Source organism: Thamnophis elegans, chromosome 8 (genome assembly GCF_009769535.1).
Source record: "Thamnophis elegans isolate rThaEle1 chromosome 8, rThaEle1.pri, whole genome shotgun sequence".
NCBI classification, from domain to species: domain Eukaryota; kingdom Metazoa; phylum Chordata; class Lepidosauria; order Squamata; family Colubridae; genus Thamnophis; species Thamnophis elegans.
Window position 1 is genome coordinate 44958080 of NC_045548.1, and position 19324 is coordinate 44977403.

General features: G+C 37.9%; 1 protein-coding gene across 1 annotated transcript in view; it reads left to right on the top strand.

Annotated features, from left to right (window-relative positions):
* The window catches only part of SULF1 (sulfatase 1), an 81020-nt gene that overhangs the window by 46890 nt on the left and 14806 nt on the right, over window positions 1–19324 (top strand). The window contains exons 6-11 of the mRNA XM_032222247.1: window positions 4170–4320; window positions 8307–8482; window positions 9038–9166; window positions 9431–9487; window positions 12557–12686; window positions 18470–18686. Of these exons, the coding sequence (XP_032078138.1) occupies window positions 4170–4320; window positions 8307–8482; window positions 9038–9166; window positions 9431–9487; window positions 12557–12686; window positions 18470–18686 (860 nt within the window). The remainder of the gene's footprint in view (window positions 1–4169; window positions 4321–8306; window positions 8483–9037; window positions 9167–9430; window positions 9488–12556; window positions 12687–18469; window positions 18687–19324) is intronic.

Below are 19324 nucleotides of genomic sequence, written 5' to 3' on the forward strand. Positions count from 1 at the left end.
GCTGTCTGACTTTTCTTTTTTTGGTTTGTTTTGTATTACGTCAGACTAACAAATGTATTCGTATAATGTTAACAATGGGAAGAAATATGGAAGACAAAAGTATTGAAAGGCTAGAAAAATATATTATCTACAAGCAAAATATAAATTGTTGAAAGTTTTGTTCCTTGCTACTATGTTGGAAAAGTAATATAACTTGTTCATGGCTAAGACCTTCAAAATTTTAGCCACAGTACTTTATTTTCCACATTACTGTATTTTGCAGAATTAAATGCAAGTAGGAAAGTGATAATCAAATATTTATTTGAATATTCATCAGAATTTTACTGAGGTCAAATAGAACTTTTGAAACTGAGGCCAGAAAGGAATTGACTTTTGCAATTCCTTATTCTAAACAGTGCACAGAACTGGAAAAAATGCCTAATAAAAGGTCTAAAAATGATGTTTGTCTGTAGACAGTTGAATCCTAACACAGTAACAATCTTAAAGCATACGAGAAAGTGTTTTAGAAGATGTAATATGTAATAAACTATTAATGCTATTAAATAATATAAAAGGAATATAAATAGAAAGATCTTTTAAAATATAAATAATCTTGGAGTTAAATTAATTTTAATAATATTAATTTTACCTCCAAGTTTGAGAACTAGATATTCTTTTGTTTGTGTGAAGTTCGAGATAAATTTAAATTGAACTTCTTTGGAATTTTTATAGCAAGAAAATATAGGATTCGGAATACAGCCTAAACATATAAATATTTTTAGTGAAACCTAATTTATTTAATGCAATTCAGAGTAACCAGATAGAATACCAGATAAGTACACAGATAGTCTTTGACTTAACAATTGAGCTCAAAATTTTTGTTACTAAGTGACAGTTAAGAAATTTTGCCTCATTTTGCGACCTTCTTGCCACAGTCATTAAGTGAATCACTGCAGTTTTTAAATTAGTAACATAGTTGTTAAGTGAATTTGGCTTCCCCATTGACTTTCCTTGTCAGAAGGTCACAAAAGGTGATAACATGACTCCAGGAAACTGCAACCGTCATAAGTATGAGTCAATTGCCAAATTTTGAACACCTGACCATGGAAATGCTGCACTACTCATAAGTGTGAAAACTGGTCATAAGTCTCTTTTTTCGGTACCACTGTAACATTGAACAGTCACTAAATAAACTGTTGTAAATTGAGGATTACTTGTACTGGCAAAATGTAGCCAGGACATGATGGGTTCTTACCGGTTCAGACCGGTTTGGCCGAAATGGTAGTGGTTTGCCAACCTGGGTCGCTGGAATCGGCAATGACCCACGGCTGCCACACCCCCGTACCAGTTGCTCAGTCAGCGCCATGGATGCCACCATCTTGTTTTTCAGTTCTGTGCATCCGCAGAACAATTTTAACTGCACTGTGCATGCGCATGCAGTGCACATCAAGCGCGCACACAAACAACCGACAGTAGTGTTGGCTGGAATTTACCCTGAGCTAGGAATATACAATAGGTTTTGTAATCCTGTAAGAAATGTAACGTATAATCTGGACACCACAGAATCTTACCACTGTTCACCAACTGCCGTCCATCTAATTATTTAAGAATTTCTAAGTCGTGGGACGTTCTGAAACCAAATTAGAAGGAAAAGTTTTTATTTTATTTACACCATTTTATTATATTTTGTTTTTAAGCTTTGTATTGAATGAAGGACTATAAACCATTCAGATGATCAGATGCATTGTAAATAATCGCATAAATATATATTTCACCCCATTTTTCCCTTCAGCAATCTTATTTTTAAAAAATCTATCAAGTTGAAACATTCTCTGCACATTCAGAATTGTCTCATATATAGTTATATATTTCCCTCACCCAAGCTTTCTGTAGGACTTATTTATTGCTTGTAACTCTACGAGTTTTATATAAAGATCATCTAAATCTTAAAGTTCAATCGAATTAAGAGGAGTACCCCAAGGATCAATTAAGACAGGATCCAAAGGACTTGAAAATAGTTTTATATCATATGTTATAAATATGCAAACACAGCACCTCTGAGAAAAAAATTAAAAATGGTTCAATGTGCATCATAATTAAAAGTGTTATGAAGCATCTCTAATTTCCTCTAAGTACCTTAATAAATTATTAAATAAATTATATTACTATCATTACTTTTACACAGAATTGAATAGGAGACAAAATGAAATAAACTTTTTATTTGCCTTTGAATATATATTTTGAGGAAGGCTAGATTAATATTAAGGAAAAGGAGTAGAGCAAAGAGGAAAAAATAAATTACAATTTAAAAAGCACTGTGGTTTATTAACTTTTCCTTGTAGCTCCAAACTCTTAACAGTGTGCAAATAAATTCTGTAAAAAGGGGGGGGGGGGATTTTCAATCCACTAATGTGACTTTGGTAGCGAAATTTAAAGAAAATGCAGTTTGCTTTTTCCTGCTTCCACAAGAGTACAAAAAGATTTCTGGATGCCCTTAATTTGTCAGATAAGCAAAATAATGACTTTAAGTTCAATAACATTTTAAAATGTATCTCCTAAATCAGATTTCTTCCTGTGGAAAAAACCATATTACAGTCTTAAGGTAGTTTGGACAGAACATAATATGGATCTCTGAGATATTTCCCAATAAATGGCAAAGGCTTATCAGCTATACAAAATGGAAAGGGCAGAATATGCAGGGAGCCCTCTCGGTTTCTACTGATAAGCTTTGCCAGAGCTAATATTCCACCTAATATGTTCTGCTTCTTGTAGAATTCCAACCATGTGTAAGTTGCACTGGTGAGACTGAGATTTGAAAGACATTATTTTGACCTGAAGAGTATTAGCCTTCAATAATTCCGTTACAGATGTCTCAGATGTGACATTAAAATCTTTGACTTGGGTCATTCTTTTTTTCAGCAACACCCAATGAAATATTTACAGCACAAACAGTAGCATTAGTGTTATTTTCTCCCATATCATAATGAGAACAGACATAACATGCTTCTTAATGATGGCTGCAGCCATTGTTTTAGGGGCGATTGGGGCAGCTGACTCTCTGTGGGCAACATCCAAACATCAATAGACTCTTCAGTAATCAAAACGGAAGATAAACACTATTTTCTGGCTCTAATCATGGCAATTATACAAAAAGCAAGATAATAGTGCTGCAGGGAGTGGCATGGTATGCGCATGCTTAGTTTTATTTTTTTTGCTTATGTGAATGGCAGAAATTGTGGTGCTGTCTGTGGCAAAGAATGGAAAGCAGAAAAAATGTTGCTTGATAACTCGGCAAAGTTAGATGAAAAAAATTATCATTATTACATAGTTTAAAAACTATAACATAGTTAAAGAACTATGATACAGTTCTGTTTGTTAATGAGGAATGTCTGTTAATTAAGCAATTCCTTAATTACATGACATTCTTGCATCAGTAGGAAATTTTCTTTTTGCTATTGAATAAGGAAAAAAAATATTTATTTTTAATTTTCCTAATTCTCATGACTCTGATATACATGTAGTACAGCAGTTTATCTATATATTAATTTCAAAAATGTTAATTTTCAGAAATTAGTCAGTAAAAACAGAAAAAAAAACTTGCTGTGGTATAGCCAGCAAGCCTGAAAGTTGAAAGAATGATGCCTGGGAAGTTTAAGCCCACACCCTTTAAAGTGGCCAAGGTTGAAATACACTACGCTGTGGCTTGTGAGCAAGAGAGTCACACAGGGAGTCACACAGAACAATCCTCACATCCCTGATTGTTTCTTAGGAGCAAATTGCCTTTATTATTTAAAACATCCATTAATGTCTATGGAGATTCTCAGTCAACCAGGGCATAGTTATCCCAAAGATGCTTTTTCAAGAGGCAACTGGACTTTCTAATTTTTCTTTGAAGATGTTTTGCTTCTCATCCAAGAAGCTTCTTGGATGAGAAGTGAAACATCAGCCTCAGAAAAGACCAGGTGATTATAATATTGGGGTTATAAATAATATGCTAGAAGTCAGATCTCAGAATTGCATGAAATAAACTACCTACTTAATTGTGATTGCTTACTCTCAACTGGTAATTTATAAGAATGCATTTCATAACCTTGCTTTTTTTTCTGAAAGTTATTTTGATGTGCAGTAGATAATAGCAAAAAGGGCAGATTTTGCATCTTGAGCTTAATCTATATTATCTTCCCCTGCAGAACTCCTAGTTACAACTATGCACCCAACATGGATAAGCATTGGATCATGCAGTATACAGGGCCTATGCTTCCCATCCATATGGAATTTACAAATATCTTGCAACGCAAAAGACTTCAAACTCTGCTGTCGGTTGATGATTCCATGGAAAGGGTAAAAAAATAGACATGCTTAAAGCCATTCTGTAGTACTACATTCTGCTCTGTTTTGAATATTGCTATGGTAGGAAATCTTTGTCCCAGAATTCCACTTACCAATACATTCCATTTTTATATAAATACCCCAATTTTTATTCCATTCATTCTTGCAACAGTATCGATAATAAGGCAAACCAAGTACATGAAAAAGGGTAATATTTCATCTGGTAAAATAGATATACACATACACAAGGATTGTGTAGTGAAGCATTGTAGTGTACAGGTAGTCCTATAATCATAACTGAGCCCAAAATTTCTGTTGATAAGCGAAGCAGTTGTTAAGTGAGCTGTGCCTCATTTTATGACCTTTTTGACATAGTGGTTAACTAAATCACTACAGTTGTTAAGTGAATCATGTGGTTGTTAAGCAAATCTGGCTTTCCCCATTGATTTTGTTTGTTGAAAACCAGCTGGAAAGGTTGCAAAAAGATAATCATAGGACCATAGGACAGTGCAACTGTCATAAATCCATGCCAGTTACCAAGAGCTCAAATTTTGATCACATAACCATGGTGATGCTGCAATGGCCATAAATGGGGAAAACAATCATAAGTCACTTTTCAAATTTAAATGGTCACTAAACAAATAATTATAAGTCGAGAACTATCTGTATGAGTCCCTCCATGTTCTGTACTAATTAAAAACATTCTATAATAAATTTCCTTGGGTTGTTTGAAATCTTTATTGCAAATAGTTTGATAGGTTCATTTTAGCTGATAGAAAAAAATACAGAAAAGTTAAACAAATTGTATTTGAACACATTTAAAGAGACTTTCTGTATCAGTGAAACTAACTTAGTTTTACAGTCATACTTGCTTGTTTTGCAGCCAAATAGATTCATATGACCTGGAGAATATCAGAATTGTAGAGACCTACAAAAGCTTCCCGAGATGTACATAAGATGGGAAACATAGTTTGTTTCGAGCCTGAAACAAACAGCCTCATTTGAAACAATATAATGGAACAAAATTCAAACTAGATTCAGTCTTAAAATAAGTTGTATGTTCTGAGATTCCAAGAGACAATGAGAACTTGGAATCAGATCCTTACTGCCTTCTCAGCATTCCATCCGTGGCCCGTAAAATGAGGATTCAAGATTGTTGCGGCTAATATGGTGACTGGGTAAACTGCTTAGATATGCTTTAAAGCACTGTGAAGCTTTATATACAGTAAGTCTAAGTGCTGTTGCTGCTGGCTTATTTTATGGCCCAGGACCACAAAAGTAGGTGATCCCTGGCCAATGAACTCACGTAAAGGTTGGAAAAAGTGGCAATGAAAAACATTGTAAAATATCATAAGTAAAACATTTTTACCCAACCATCAACTTAGAAAAACCCTTAAGGTGTTCAGGAAAGACCACAAAAGTCTTCAATTAAACGGGGATGCTCAGCAACACAATACAAACCAAAGAGATGAAGCTAGAAAGACTCATTGATATTTAACCGCCAGCCCGCAAGTACTTGGCGAAAACCATCCAGCCAAGTTATAAGTAAGTAACCAGATGCAGACCTGGACAAAAAGTTAATTTCTTATGGGTGCTACCATTCCTATCAGGTTTGTTGTTATCTTTCCAGATAATTTTTAAACTAAGTATTGTTTGCTACTTAAAATGCTTAATTAGAATTCTTGCAGAAAAAAAATACAGAATATTGGTTGAGTATAAAACTATAAAACATTGAGTTCCAGAATGTTTTCTGAAAACTCTGATTAAGCAATAGTTGGGACAATTACGTGCTCATGTGTTTATTTGGATTTGATTGTATATTCACAAACATATCACTCAACAACCACAGCTGAATCAGCAAAAGTTAAATAGAAGAGAAATCAAAAGTTCATCAAACAATTCCAAATGTCAGCCGGTGTATTTTTGAATACACTTTGTAAATTCAACTTCTGCAAGTCATAACAGCTTGCACAAACTGCCCACTTCCAAATAGGCTCAACAAATCATTTAAAGTAAATTAATCTTACCAATGTTACTTCACAAGGCCTCGTTCTCACAAACACACTTATTTTGTATTTACCTGCCTACTATCCATATCATAAACTTAAGTTTCACCATAACAGAATTAATTTAAAAAATAGCAATAGTTTGCTTAGTATTGCTAATAGGCAGGCAATGGCATGAAGACATTACGTTAGCTGTCTTTTTCATCTGACTTGGCTGTGGCCAATTCTGCTGTTGTTGAGAGAATCATGTCTATATCTTTAAAGCAATAAATAAGTGTGTTTATGGTCTCTGAGCTAGTGCATTTTATCTTGCAAGATAATTAGCAATCAGAATCCAATACTGAATACTCACAAAAAGGGTGGGAATAATATAGTCAGCCCCTCAAAGTAGATCAGTCTAGGAAACCAAAGCCTCATAGATCAGTACTACTTTGATTGTAAAGCTACAATAATAGAATCGTAAGTCTGAATGTATTCTCCCATCCTTCCCCTTATCTTCATGTGAGCTAAGGAAGAACTTAAAACTTTTATTCACATTCAGTCATTGGCCTGGCTTCAGCCTCCTTTTCTCTGTTGCCTTAGTAGCAGGTCTTCCTTCCGCCCTCTACCTCTAGAGCTAGACACAGGTGAATTGATGGAAAGAACAGCTTTCATGGGCACCAATAACCATATGTGCATAGGTAGTGATGATCAGGTGGCCAGTGGTTTGCTAATGGGAGCTGTTTTCTGTTTGTGATGGGAGAAGAGCCTATTCTTTGGTCCTCAGCTTTGTTTTGGCTTCTTCCATTATGATGCTGGCTGATGTACCACAAGAAGAGGTACTATTAAATCAGGCCTCTATGTAGTTGTTTTCTCCCCACGTCTGATCAGCAAATTCTGCCTTGGTCTTTCTTTCGGTTTATCATCTCTCTCTTTAGCTATTCCTTGGCCTCTTCCAATCATGGCTTTGGGGAGTAGACTTTTATAGGGCAGATAAACTTGATCTAGTTATCTAGTCTTAAACTGGAGGGGTACTGTAAAGGAAAGGTGAAAGAAAAAGAAAAGCAAAAAGAAAAGATTTCATGTAACTTGTCAGTTGTTTCTTTATGTGCGGGAGACAACCGAAAAGCAGGAAAAGGGGAGGGAGACTCAAACACCGTAAAAAGCAACAACCTGCTAAAGTAGAATAGGACCAGGAAGATGGGGTTGCCTTGAAGGAAACAGCTGTAGCAGCCCTGTTGCAGGTAGTCAGTTGCAGCAGTTCCCCTCTTTCTCTGGGCCTAAAAAATGAATGGCCACTTTTCCTTAAGTGGCCTAGAATGTTTCAGATCAGTCAAGCCAAAATCCTGCTGTTGAATTGGTAGGCTAGGAATTAAAAAGAAAAAAATAAATACTCGGCACCGAAGGCCAATTAGAGTGATTGAAAGCCTCAATTATAGAGCCGAGGTGGCGCAGTGGTTAAATGCAGCACTGCAGGTTACTTCAGCTGACTGCAGTTCTGCAGTTCAAATCTCACTGGCTCAGGGTTGACTCAGCCTTCCATCCTTCCGAGGTGGGTAAAATGAGGACTCGGATTGTTGTTGGGGGCAATATGCTGACTCTGTAAACCGCTTAGAGAGGGCTGAAAGCCCTCTGAAGCTGTATATAAGTCTAACTGCTATTGCTATTGCTATTGCTAATTGTTCCAATCTTGAAAAAGACTAGTTCTGTTCCAAAATCATGACAAACTACTGCGCTTTGTTCCAATCTGGAAACCGCTGATGCATTTTGTTTGAAGCATCAAGCTCTAAAATGCACATTTCCAATTTGCTTTATATATGATGGAATTTGCATAATCTCTTCTAGATGCATATGGTGATTGTTTCACGATTGCTGGATTTTAATTGGTTTTAGTGACGTAGCCCTAACAGAATTGTTTAAATGTAAATTTTGTAAATACTGCTTTGTGTGTATGTATAATGATTGATTTAGCAATGATTTGCATTGATATTTTTTCCATTTATTGCATTTCAGTTATATCATATGCTAGTGGAAACTGGAGAACTGGAGAATACTTACATTATTTACACTGCTGATCATGGTTACCATATTGGACAGTTTGGACTGGTCAAGGGAAAGTCAATGCCATATGATTTTGATATTCGGGTTCCTTTCTTTATTCGTGGTCCAAGTATAGAGCCGGGATCAGTGTACGTTCTCCTATGTCTGCAGCACAGCTGTTGTACCTAATGTAAAATATTTGTAAGCACATTTGATTGTCATTCTTGTGGATGGTTTATTTCATCAAGATTATTGCGAAGCATGATCAAAGAAGAACATCTTTTTCTTACTTTGTAAATGTTATTCTTTCCAAACTTTGCTAGAAGTATAATGGCATATTCCTTTTCTTATTGTTATAGCCTTGGACTGTTATTTTGTAGCTTGTTGCTAAGACTGTAATGGGGTCATGTGAGGATATATTTCACTTACTGTGGCTTTACCGGGTATATAAATATTTAGCCACAAGTCTGCTGGCTCAAATAGCATGACTGCTTTATCTCATTGCATAACTGAAATTAGTGTGGCTCGTCCTAATTCACTGTCCGGTAAGGGAAACTTGGAAGAAACTTGAAACTGCCATTGCATATACTATTTTCTTAAGTACTTGTATAAAATGACGCTCAGGTTCTTTTAATTCTACAAAGATTTCAGATATTTCTTCTAATGTGCCTAATACAGCTCCGATCTTTTCTGTTCATTTGCAGAGTATCTCACATGGTGCTGAATATTGACCTTGCTCCAACAGTTTTGGATATTGCAGGACTTGATACACCTCCAGATATGGATGGCAAATCTATTCTTAAACTTCTGGACCTTGAAAAACCAGGGAACAGGTGAGCTGAAGCACTTTCTTGAGGCCCATTTGACACCAAATTCTTGAGTTGGCTTGTGAAGAAGAGAGAAAGTGAAACATGTCTAAAGTACAAATGACCCTTGCTTTCCCAGCACACAAAACAATTTTAAAGATCATATTTATAAAATTGTGGAAGTTGTGAGCAAATAATTTGCTTGGAGTAAAAATAAGTTAGTCACCTTTAATTGCATAGCCAAACATAGCCACAAATGCCAACAGTAAATTGTTGTTATTTTGATTTTAGGTTTCGAACAAACAAGAAAACCAAAGTTTGGCGTGATACATTTCTTGTGGAAAGAGGGTAATTATTGAAGTTGAGTGAGTTCTAGGAAAATTGCCTGGTGGGAAATTCTCTTAATTTTGTATGCAAAATCCTTTGTTCAACCTTTTTTTGCTACTATTAACAGTGCAGGTGGTGACGCTGATTTCCTTGTCAGACTAGGTTGACCCGGATTGTAAAAGAAAATCATCTTGGATGCTTTAGAGAATGGAAAAAAGGCAAAACAGGAACAATATTTGGGCTTTTTCTTCCAAGACCTCACTGGGTGTGAGCTGCTTTCCATCTCCTCAGTTTTAGTAATGCAAACTTTCCCCAATGGCATCCTAATGGAACTGAGGAAAGGAACAATTCAAACAGTAAAACCTAGCATTTTAATAAGAATGAAATTGATTTTGTTCTAGGACTGCGCTATCCCTCACAAACCAGCATGCCTAGAAAAGAGAATCTGTGTTCTCTCTCTCTTTCTCTCTTTCCCTCTCTCCCTCTCCCCTCTCTCTTTCTTTCTCTCTCTCTTTTTTTCTCTCTCTATAATCATTTGACAAAAGAAACTGCTGATTTGTCTCTTTTCATCCTTGGCCCAGTCAGATCTTATCACAACTGAAATACATAAGGAGAATCCTGTCGAAGTATCTGAGCTGAGGAATTAATCCTTCCAACTCTTTACAGCTTCCATATTAAAAACTTGTGGTGAACAAGCCTAGAGAGATCATCCAATGCAGTACTAAAGGCGAGGCCAGATGCCAACTCTTACTCTGCCCTGTTTTCTCTGCCTGTGCCAAGAAATGATAGAAATGGTTTTGCAAATGTTTATCCTGCATATTTTAATGTAGAAAATACACATTTCTTCTATCCATGCAATCTCTCATTAGGAGGCAACAACTGCATGAAATGCAGCCTTGAATTCTGCCAGTCATCTTTGTCCTTCATATACATATGCATATGCATGTACATATATACATTATATGTAGACAGCTGTGTGAAAAAGTCCTGCACATTTTCAGTTTTAAGCTGTATTTACATGTTTAATCAACTTTTTACTCAAAGAAACCACACAAAATTCGTATTTTGATGAAAATTTCTGTAGTTGGGTTGAAATGCATAATTTTTATTAATATAACCAAAGTCTTTTAAAGGTTTTGAGTGAGTTTATGTGCTAAAACAAACACACCTTGAATTTTCGAGAATGTTAGGATCGAAAGTAGCCAATCAGTAGTGAGCTTTGGCTGACCAATCAAAATGCACAGCATCATTGTGCTTCATGAAGAAGGTTACTCCTGTATAGAAATAGCCAAGAGAGTGAAATGCCACCACACCACAGTGAGAAGAGTGGTTGAAAAATACCAAATAACTGGTTCAGTTGATGACAGACTGCTCTGGAAGACCAAGAAAGTCAACGAAACCGCAAGATCAGGCTCTGCAACTCATTTTGATGGCTGACAGGAAGTTAACCTCACCTCAGATTACAAGAACCTGGGGAGAAACGTGATGTAAAAGTGTGCACAAGAACAGTACGTTGCAGACTGCTTGCCAGAGGGCTCAAAGGCTGCAGGGCTTGAAGTAAACCTTTGCTCACAGACTCTCACTGCTCTTGTCGACATGTGTGGGCCAAGAAGTACGCCAAGTAGGCCAACGAGCAGTGGGCCAACGTCATCTTCAGTGATGAGAGCAATTTCTACTTGACTGGGAATCAGTGCAATAAGTATGTCAGAAGATTTCCAGCTGAAGAATTTAGACCATACTGCCTGAATCTATCTGTGAAGCATCCATTGCACTTGATGATCTGGGACTGTATCACTGCTTCTGGTATTGGTCGGTTTCAAATCGTGCAGGGAATCATGAATTCCAAGAAGTATGTTAAAGTCCTGGAAAAGACCATACTTCCTTCCTCTCAGCAACTTTTAAAGAAGGACTTTTAATTCCAGGATGACAACACTCTTTGTCATCAAGCCAAGTCCATTAAGCAGTGGATGAAGAAGCATGGTGTTCAACTCCTAGATTGGCCAGCTCAGAGCCTGGATTTGAACCCAATTGAGAACTTGTAGGCCAAGATTGGTTACAAAATAAGCAAGAAGCATCCGAAGACCAAGCAGGAACTGATTGAATCCATTATTGCAGCCTGGCACCACATTGTCACCAAAGATCACATGCAAAGGCTTATACAGTCTATGCCGAAGCGATGCCGCCTGGCGATAAGCAATAAGGGCTGGCCAATTTCATATTAGTAACCATGTTTGGTTACGTAAATGGTCCTTTTCAGGACCACAAACAATAAAAATTTTAACAAAATATTAGCATCGGCCTTAGTAAACGTGTTGTATGTCACTGGGTATGCATCAGTTAATCTGTCTTCATAGATATTGTAAGCATGCAAGAAAATTCACAATCCCCATCCAAACAGCACCAAATTGCAAAAAGTGTATGCTTTTCACTTAAAAACTACTAGTATTTATTTAAATATAACAATATTTACATAGCAGTTAGCATAAAATATCTAAAATCAATGGCCTATCCAAAACATGTCATTAACTGTAAACCGTAAACCGTGCAGGACTTTTTCACACAGCATACATATATACATTTACATCATATACATAGACATGTTCTACACTAAAATATGTTCCTCCTCCAGTGTACATATCTTCCTGCAAAATGTGGAAATCTGCTCATTGGAAAGAACTGAGCATGGAGAAAGTCTTTTTAGATATCCCGGAGAACATACATAAATCATATAAGACTTCTCAAAGATCTCTTTATGCCAGTGTTTCTCAGTCTTTGGCAACTTTAAGATATGTGGACTTCAGTGTGAAGGCTGGGGAATTCTGGGAGTTGAAGTCCATCCATGCAGGTTGGGGAATTCTGGGAGTTGAAGTCCACCTATCTTAAAGTTGCCAAAGTTGAGAAACACTGCTTTAGATTGAAACTCTTCTCATGTCTCACCGTGACCTGTATTTCAAATACGTTGCTTTTAATTCTCTGATAAACAATTATTGGTCCTTGTTGATTTACTTCCAATTCATAGAGACGCTTCTGTTTTGATTCATGTATATTATTCATACATTCTCAAAAGTACTGCCTCTTTTCTTTTTAAAGCAAATTTTTGCGTAAGAAGGAGGAATTGGGCAAAAATACTCAACAGTCAAATCATTTGCCTAAATATGAGAGAGTAAAAGAATTATGTCAACAAACGCGATACCAAACAGCTTGTGAGCAACCTGGTCAGGTAAGCAGTAGATATAACACATATTTAATTATACCTCATAATTCTTTAAGAGCTGATGTGATCATACAGTGATTAATTTGATAACACATGTCATATGAACCAGTTTTTTAAGGGACTTTTTAATACGAAGGAAAATCAAGCTTTTGATAAGGGTGTGCCATACCATGTGCACTAATCAAACACATGGTAAGGAAGAAGGAGAACTCAGACATAAAGCAGGGTATGTAGAAAGTAAACACAGGGTCAGTCAAAAAGGACTCAAATGTCTATACAGTAATGCAGAAAGAATGAAGAATAAACAGGGTGATCTAGAAATTCAAGTACATGAGGGCAGATATGATATTGTTGCATTACGGAAACTTGGTGGGATGAAACCCATGAATGGAATATACAGCTAGAGAGATTAAAGAAACATACCTAATAAAAGAGGAGGTGGAGTTCCATTATATATAAGAAGTACCTTATTTTTCGCTCCATAAGATGCTCCTCACCTTAAGACACACCTAGGTTTAGAGGAGGAAAACAAGAAAAAAATGCCTCCCAGCGTCCATCCGGTAGTCATCTGGCTTGCAGAAAGTAGCCTGCTTCTTCCGTCTTTCTATAAATCTTGGTGGGTGGGTGTGGAGTGCTGGTGTTGTTTCAGTAAGTGGAATGATTGGTTGTGTGGTTGTATCATGATTGGTAGATGGATGCTGATTGATGCTGGCTGTGTGTCCATTGTTGTTTCGTGTTGTAACGGCCTGGGTGGTGGGTGGGGCTCGTTTGTTGATTAGGGCTGGCTTCCAGATGTCTGGTAGGCGGGAGGTATCATCATGTTTGTTCATGTTGTTTATACATGTATACATACATACATACATACATACATACATACACGTATGTATGTATGTATATATACATATATACACATACATACATTCATTCATTCATTCATTCATTCATTCATTCATTCATTCATTCATTCATAGGTCAATCCTCCTTGTAACAATTATAACTGTTCTGTCCCAAGCCTCTAACTTATACTGACACCAGCTTGGCTATCTGCCACGACTAAGGAGGGAGATAGGCCTTGGCTAGGAGCCCAGAAAATTATCTCTTATGAAAAGAAGTCCTGAACTCACGGATTTCTTCAAACGTTCGCTAACCTGGATAAATAACTGTTGTTTCCTGCAAAATTCCCCTCCCATCGCCCCAGCTATAAGCTCTCTGGGAGGGGCCACTCAGTAGCCACCTGTTTCCTATTTCCTTTTGTGAGCCTGTTTCCAAAGTTGCTCTCTCCTCCTATCAGCTCTACGCATCCGCATGTCAGGGACAACCTCCCTTGTTCCTCTTCACTGCTGCCTGACTCAGACACCACCTGGTGGCCAACAGGCCTCTCTAGTCCCTGCTCTGACTCTTAACACCCCCCCCCCCAGAGTCTTCTTCAGCCTCCAGGGCAGTCCCATAGTGTTCACCGCTCTCAGATTCCACCAACAGCTCAACCAGCCACTGCTGGGCCACAACAGTAACATACTTGTTTCCTCAAGCCACTTACTGTTAAAGGTATTCCTTGAGTTATGATGGCACTGGGGGAAGCTGGCAAGTAGTTGCAAGTCCCACTTAGCTTATAGCAGTTAAGTAAATGGATGCTGCTGGGGGGAAAATACACAAGAGTGTGCAAATAGCGGGAGAGCCATGGCATGAGTATAGCAGGGCTTAGGATGGCTGCTGCCAGATGGGGCAAAGGTGTTCGATGGTGTGTGAGTGACTAGGGAACACGGTACAAGCATAAAGGGGTACAGTCATGGCGGACTTACCCCAACAACTTGCAGTCTTCCCTACCATCTTGCCCCTTGACATTGCTTGCTTCCTTTGCCAGCAAGGAAGCTTGCAAATTACAATCACATAGGTGGGTGCTGCAACTGTCATAATTGCAAGCCAGTTGCCTAGCACCCAGATCATAATCATGTGATTGTGCGGATGCTGGAACTTTGAGAACTGGTCATAGCCACTTCTCATTCAGTGCCTTTGTGACTTTAAACAGTCATAATCGAATAGCTGTTACCAGGGACTGCCTGTGTATTCAATCTACCTTCACTCAGCGTCTATTCATTCTTGACTAGCCTCTTTTACCACATATATTATAGGTTAGACCAGTGTTTTTCAACCACTGTGCCGCGGCACACTAGTGTGTCGTGGCATAGTGTAAGGTGTGCCGTGGGAAAAACACCTGCCTATCAGCGTTCCCTCTAAGCTGCGCGCGTGAGCGGCCGCGCAGGTAACAAAGAAACACCGCGCACAAGTTTCAAAGTGCAGCGCAGTGTTTTTGAATGTCTTTAAATGTGACTGGAAATATCCCCCTTCCCTCCTTTCTGAACTCTGATTTCTGATTGGTGAAATCAAGGAAAACTCTGCCCGGAGACCGATGACGCTGCAGAAGGGAGAATTCCCATTGGTCCCCCACGTGTCCACTCCATTCCCAGCGCTGCTGGGGAGAAGTCAGCGGGAGGGGGAGGAGAAGGGAAACTTCTGCTCGGGACGCCTTTTCCCTCCTCTCCCCCGGATCTCCCCCCGGCAGCGCTCGTCCCGTGGGGGCTGCCTGGCACCGATCAGCTGAGAGGCTGGCAAAGAAGCGGCTCTGGGAGGAAGAAGGCAGGGATGCTGGCTGCCATTCGCTTCTCTTCCTGTTCGCCGCCGCCTGCAGCCCACAGCACCCCCTCTAGCTGGTGTGGGGGTGGCTTCAGGCTGTTCCTGCCCTTCCCCTTTTGGCTGCCACTGCTTTTCTGCGGTGCCCAAGCTGGCCCAGCCCTGACTCGCTGCCCTAAACTCAGGGAGACCCTCTGCAGTCCCTCTCGTCTGGCTGGGATGCCAGCGAGAATGTGTTGGGCTGAAGGAAGGAGGGATACTCTCTCTCTCTCTCTCTCTCTCTCTCTCTCTCCCTCCCTCCCTCCCTCCCTCCCTCTCTCTCTCTCTCTCTCTCTCTCTAGAAACATATATCATGTTTGCAATAATTTACCTTCTTTTCTAAATAGGCACAGTTCCCTTACTGGAACCATCGCTCACTCAAACCCACATACACACACGCACACATACACACTCATGCACAAAACCATTTTTCTCCATTCCAATTCAGATCCTATAAATCAATTGCTCTGTGAAACATCTATGAAAAAAATTCAGGTGCTCAGACATGAAAATGTGCCACTCAAACACTATACTTTTCTGCTCACACTGAAAAAAAATTAGAGGGAACATTGCTGCCTATAGTCAATATAGGCACAGAGTTAAAAAATTTTAACATTTTCTAATGGTGGTGTGCCTCGTGATTTTTTTCATGAAAAAAGTGTGCCTTTGCACAAAAAAGGTTGAAAAACACTGGGTTAGACCATGTTGAAGAAATTCAAATCTTGCTGAATCCTATGAACAAGTTCTTTACTCCGTGTTGCACTTTTTATGTCTTGGCAGTCAAACTTTCCAGCATATTTAAAGCTTGAATTGTCAGCTGGCAATGATTCTTTCCCTAACCTTCAGGCGTGCCTATCATTGAGACATATTTTGTAGACGATGTAATTAATTTCCTTATTACACGAAAGGCTTTTGTGGCTGTTTCAAGCTGTCACAGCATATTAAATAAACGGTGTTTACTTTTTAGACTTCAGAGGGACATTTATTGCACTTTAATGATGTTGAATACAAAGCTACATTAACACTCTTACAAAAACCAATAAAGGGAGAGCATCATAATCTACCTCATGTGGTTTATTGCAAATCTTTCCAGAATTATGTTTGTCACCATTGGTTCTCTGTAATTTCTTCAACAGACAGGAAAAGATTTTTTTTTTCCAGATAGCTTAGTCTGTGAAAATAATTTTAGAAAAGAATGTAGCAGGATGATGGAAGCACAAGGTCCGGTATTACTGAGAAAAGGCAGCAATATCAGAAAGCTACTATACATACAGTCAAGATAAACATGCCTATATATACTTACATCTATAAGTTGTTCAGGTTTCATGGTCAAAATTAAGTGTCTATGAGAAAATCAGTAGAAATCTGCTATTCTAATGGATGATCTTGGGCAAAATGTGATTCCCTATAATATAATTTGCCTATTTCCAACAGGAGTTGTAAAAACATCAATGATAAATAAATAAATAAATTCAAATTTTAGCAAATAGCACATACTTTATCACTTTGGTGCTGGAATTCTCTCTCCCCATTTCTATAGCCTCCTATTACAATGTAAATCTACCCAGTATTCCTCACATGGTTGATATGAGTAAATTATTTTTATATCGGAGTGTAAAAACATAAAGGTGGGATTACTTATTAATAACCTGTCTATTTTCTAAAAACTATATATAGAATCCTGACGGTTCAAGCAGTGGCTTCAATATTCAGTGAAGTATCCTGTATACTCAGGATGCCTCCTCATCGAGGGTGAAGTCAACAGATGAGTGTTTTATCTATTTAACTCAAGAACTGCTAAACACCAGATTAGATGCTATACATTTCAGTTATTCTAGTCCTTTTGTTGGGCTAATTAACAGTGGTGACTGACAGGTGCACCATTCAAAGATCTGAAATACCAAGTTAGGGACAAATCCCGCTGGAGAAAATGTATCTATTTAGTCAAGGGGAATTTACACTGACTTGATGGATCAATCTTTTTGCTTATGATGTAGCTTCCTGGTTATCATGAACAAATCACTTCTCATTGAATAGAGCTGTAACTTTATAAAATAAATTACTACTTTTCTACTAGAATTATTTTTCCACTAGTACCTGTAAATGTCTTTCTCAGAATAAAGAAACTTTGTATGCATCTCAAAACATTAAATTATGAGCAGAGTACTGTCGACCCCTTTTGGTAACAGCAAGAAGTGCAGTCTCAACTTTTTTCAAATCAAAGGCTTTGCATACCGCTGCTGCTTTTCTTCCGAAACAGTGCAGATTCGTATGGTGCAACCATATCTCAGCTCTGTGCCTTTTTTACTGGCTACAGATCCCAGGGATATGTACGTATCTCATTTTTGGAAACCAAGCAAGCCTGGTTTCATTAATTATTGAGAAGTTTCATCCAGTTCTGCCCAAAATAAAGCTAACACTAAAGTGAAATTTAAAGGGACATGAAAATAATGCAAGTATTGTTTGAATTTGGCAAATTATAAATGTATCCTCTCCCAACAAAATTCACCTGAAGGATTTCTACCTTGTTTGCATTTCATTTTTAAAAAACTAATTTGCCTAAAAACACTTAATTTTTTATGTATTTATTGTCATAGGAAGCATGGAGTATAGTCATTTAACAACCAGAAGATAAATCAGAGTTAAAAACTAAAATTCTATATTTCTAAAAGCTACAAAATATAAAAAGTATATGAATTAAAAAACAAAGTATATATAGAAACAAAAATATAAAAGACGCTTTAGATGAGGTCTAGGGGATCTTAAAGTGTTAATACAGTATGTGGAAGTCTATGTCAAGTTACAGAGCATTATGATATAACTAACTAGTGCTCATTAAATCTAGTTTATAGCACTGGTCATCCTCTGACAAATTTTGAGCACTGCTGCACACAATCTACTAACCTGTATGTTGTAGCAGTGTTGGTATTTGAGAACAGGAGGGAGGTGAAGAATTGCCCTGTGCATCCTGAATATCTCTGCAGTAATGGTGAGATGAGGCTATTATGAATGTCACTGTAGTACACAGATTAATGTTTAACAAGGTGCAAAAAGAAATAAATGTTCTCTAGGCTATTATTGCCATCTGTATTTCACTGGACTATCTTTCCCTGTTCCCACAGAAATGGCAGTGTATTGAAGACACGTCTGGAAAACTACGTATTCACAAATGCAAAGGAGCCAGTGACATTCTTGCTGTGAGAAAAAGAACACGGAGCATACATTCCCAGGGATATAGCAGCAAAGAAAATGACTGTGATTGTGGGGAGGCTGATTACCAGACCAGTCGGGCCCAAAGGAAAAATCAAAGAGGCTTCATCAGGACATCCAGTGTACAAAGTAGGTGATGATAGATTTGAAAAAGCCAGAGATCACGATGGGCAGCGATGCTAAAGAATCATTTGTTCCTTATAGGTTGAAAAAAAAACTTCCACTGTATTCAGACTCACTTGTTAGGATGGGAATCACATCTTTGAATTATCATCCTAAAAAAAATATTCAGGTGGTAATCTGGAAGAGCAAAGGTAAAATCTTATAAAGAATGTCTTAGTTTTACATTGCAGAACATTCAAAAATTACATCTCCCACCTGCAGAATTTGTGCAATTCATTTTACTAGCACATTCTTCTGTCTGCATAAAGCAAGTTCAAGTATATTCTTTCAATACCAGTTATCTTTTAAAGACATAACTGAATTGAAATTGCCCATCCAGCCAGCCATCTAGAGAGGGCCTGCCTCTTTTCAATGTACATTTGATATAGAGAAGATAAGAGCTTTCCTCAGTGGTAGCTGCTCCCACTTTGTGGAATATCTTTCTGATGGTTAAGGCACCCAATTCTTTTTACATTTCACAAATTAGTGAAAGTTGGTATGGCAGCCATTATAGGCATTTTTATATATCGTTGCTTTCATTATTTTCATGTTGCGTTTAAATGATTTTTGTCTTGCTGTTAGCCACCGAGAGTCTGTCAAGATTG